The sequence below is a fragment of the Branchiostoma belcheri genome, unplaced genomic scaffold (assembly GCF_001625305.1).
Source record: "Branchiostoma belcheri isolate BF01 breed outbred unplaced genomic scaffold, Haploidv18h27 scaffold12, whole genome shotgun sequence".
NCBI classification, from domain to species: Eukaryota; Metazoa; Chordata; class Leptocardii; order Amphioxiformes; family Branchiostomatidae; genus Branchiostoma; species Branchiostoma belcheri.
In genome coordinates this window covers 2,085,967-2,088,944 of record NW_017802602.1, presented here as the reverse complement: position 1 = coordinate 2,088,944, position 2,978 = coordinate 2,085,967, and the positions used below count along the sequence as shown (strand labels likewise).

The 2,978-nt window shown below is 42.9% G+C and overlaps 1 protein-coding gene and 1 non-coding gene across 2 annotated transcripts in view; one reads left to right on the top strand and one right to left on the bottom strand.

Moving 5' to 3' along the window:
* The window catches only part of LOC109462795, an 8,741-nt gene extending 7,167 nt beyond the window's left edge, over positions 1 to 1,574 (bottom strand). Inside the window, exons 1-2 of the mRNA XM_019759406.1 lie at positions 1,446 to 1,574; positions 430 to 501 (exon numbers count right to left, since the gene is read on the bottom strand). Coding sequence (XP_019614965.1) covers positions 430 to 501; positions 1,446 to 1,533 — 160 coding nt within the window. The 5' untranslated portion in view covers positions 1,534 to 1,574. The remainder of the gene's footprint in view (positions 1 to 429; positions 502 to 1,445) is intronic.
* Positions 1,235 to 1,306, top strand: Trnae-uuc. The gene has a single exon. It is a non-coding gene; the product is annotated as a tRNA-Glu (tRNA).
* Positions 1,575 to 2,978: the final 1,404 nt, after the last annotated feature.

The window sequence follows — 2,978 nt, the reverse complement described above, 5'->3', positions numbered from 1 at the left end:
CCCACTGTTACACATTATTTCTGCACGGTTTTATCTACTAAGTTAAGTCTGGTATATCGTTGTTGAACTTCAAATCAATCGATTGACTAACTACTTACATAGAACAAAGTCCATGTAAGAACTATCGTAGAGTGCCGTTGTCATAATTTGTCGGCAAGTACAAATGAAACAGATACAGGTATTTTATAAAGAAAGTGTTAGCAGAATCGTATAAAAGATCGTATAAAAGTCACGCAGAAGACGCATTAATAATTATACGACCATGTGCCGGGTTTTGTTAAGTTTTTTTTTTTAATGGAAAAAGCAACTTTTTGAACAGCTTTCAATCTACCTGCGGGTACAGAAAATTCCCATGCGACTTGTTTAGTTGTTATCATCCGAAAAAGGAACCTTTAAAATACAATCCAAATCCAAATACATCAAACTCACCTAAATTTTCCTCTTCGCACACAGCCCCTGCCATATTCTTTTGAACCAGTCGCTCTATCCACTCCAGAAATTCTGTGGAAAATGAAAAAGCGATCAGAATCCGGCCGTTTTTAAACACACGCGCCCCGACAAGTTGTCTTTTGCATCCAATGATGCAATCCCACCGCACTACGTCACGCATCGAGCTATTAATAAACGGGTGACGTCACCTGATCCAAAATACGCCCCAGAAATTCGCTCCGATTTAAATGCTTTGTGTAACAGCGTTAAAAATGCACCGAGGCTCAGCCTAAATGTTTGTAAACAGTATCTTTTGGCTCCTACAAAAAGATATATTCGTGATATACTATAACGCTTGAGGAAATGCCAAGGAAGCGATGTGCACCTGTTATACTATAATCTCTACACTACGCTGGCTATATATAGGGGAATATTTGCCGGGGGAGTTTAGCCGCCTTGTCATTTGACTAGCCGCGGAGGGAAAGAAACTACCTCCCCGCGGCCGGACTCCCTTCGCCAATTTTACTCTCTTTTTTGCCGAATTCTACGATATGTATTCCCGTAGAAAGGCCTGGTGGAGGCTACACCTGCTACGCCTATAGTGCTCTTGTTGTCGACAGCGAATTCATCGGCCTCCCATGTGATCTAAGCTTAGCCTAAATGTTTGGAAACAATATTTCTTGGTGATTACACAGAAATAGATTCGTAAAATACTATAATACTTGAGGAAATGCCTAAGAAGCGTTGTGCACCTGCTACGCCTATTGTATAAGTACCCTTGTTGTCGACAGCGAATTCATCGGCCTCCCATGTGGTCTAGTGGTTAGGATTTGTGGCTTTCACCCACACGGCCCGGGTTCGATTCCCGGCATGGGAAACCTTCTTTTTATTTTTTCCTAAAAACTAGAAAACATTTACTGAAACATTACACGTTTAGCACTGTTTGTTGTTTGGTTATTAAAGACCTTTGTTTGTAGTAGACTGTATTTTGTTTCTACCTTAACCAGCGATCTTACCTTCGTGACAGCAATATTTCACAGTAGCGTCGACTAGCAGAGGGTGAAACGGGCAGATCAATAAAATGTTGAGTAGGAAATATCGCATTCCAGTTGCGTCCCAAACGCGGTAGATTGATTAAACCCAGATGGGCGAAAGGACGGTAGAGAGAAGGTGGGTGTTGCCCGAAAAACGTACTTCACTTCCGCATTAGGAGCACAAGACAGAAATCAGCAGCGGTTTCACGGCCGCGTATTCGGATCCACGGATCGAAAAATTCGCGGGAAGGCCGGAAAGGTAGAAAGGTCAACGATGATCTTTGCGACATTTTCTACTGAGTAAAAATAGCAAAAAAAAAAGAAAAAAAAAAGGTTAGGAATAGAAGACAGTTGGACCGAATCTTGTTCAGACAAGTAAACACGACGCGATTCAACGCTACTCTCCAAGCAGAGGTTGTGGGGAATGATCGTTACCTTTTTATATATGGCCGTTTTTTTTTTGTTTTTTGTTTGTCCTGATCCCCACCACCCCGTCGGTGGCTAATGGAGCTTCTCTGGCCAATTTGATACTGTCTTTTTGCCACCGAGAGGGATCTGCTTGGAGATTAATTCAACGCAGTAAACGATCAGCCAACGGACCAAATATGGAAATTTCGGAATGCATACTAGTAATTAATCACCACTCCTGTCAATTATTCCTGATTGACAGCGTGGGCGGTCACGTTTTGGAATATTCCAAATCGTGGTCCCGGTCGGCGACATGAATTGGAATACAACGTGTGGAATGCCAGTTGCATTCCGAAACGTGGTCCATTCCAAATCATGATTTGGAATAACATTATTATTTTGGAATGCAACACACGTACCGGCTCGTACCAGGTACATAATTTCTTGGCGTGCAGTAGACAGATCCAACTCACGTTCGTCTTGTCGTCATATTTCAACAGATCGTCTGAAGAAAAGGTAGGTTACGCTTAATAGATTTGCAAGGACGTTTTACAAGTAAAATGTCCTGGGTACCTTGTTGTAAAACGTCCATCGGTTCTTTGTGTGTGTGTTTGAGTGTGTGTGACTCTCACAGTGTGTTAGCCGTGGACGACTCTGGTATTAAATCATTTTGCATGATAATGCTGGATACAGATCCGGCATTATCATGCAAAAAGAATTACCAGAGTCGTCCACGGCTAACAGTGTGTTTGTGTGTGCAAGGACATTATACACACAAGGCCTTGTGTGTATAATGTCCTTGGTGTGTGTGATGTGTATGTGCATGGAGGTATATACCTCCATGGTATGTGCAAGGACGTTCAACATCCTTGGTATGTGTGTGTCTGTCTGTGTGTGTGTGTGTGTGTGTGTGTGTGTGTGTGTGTGTGTGTACGTGTCGTGGTGTGTGTGTGTAGTGTGTGTGTGTGTGTGTGTGTGTGTGTGTGTGTGTGTGTGTGTGTGTGTGTGTGTGTGTGTATCACGGTGTGTGTGTGATGTGAGTGTGTGTGTGTGTGTGCGTGTGTGTGTGTGTGTGTGTGTGTGTGTGTGAGTGTGAGGTTGCGTGTG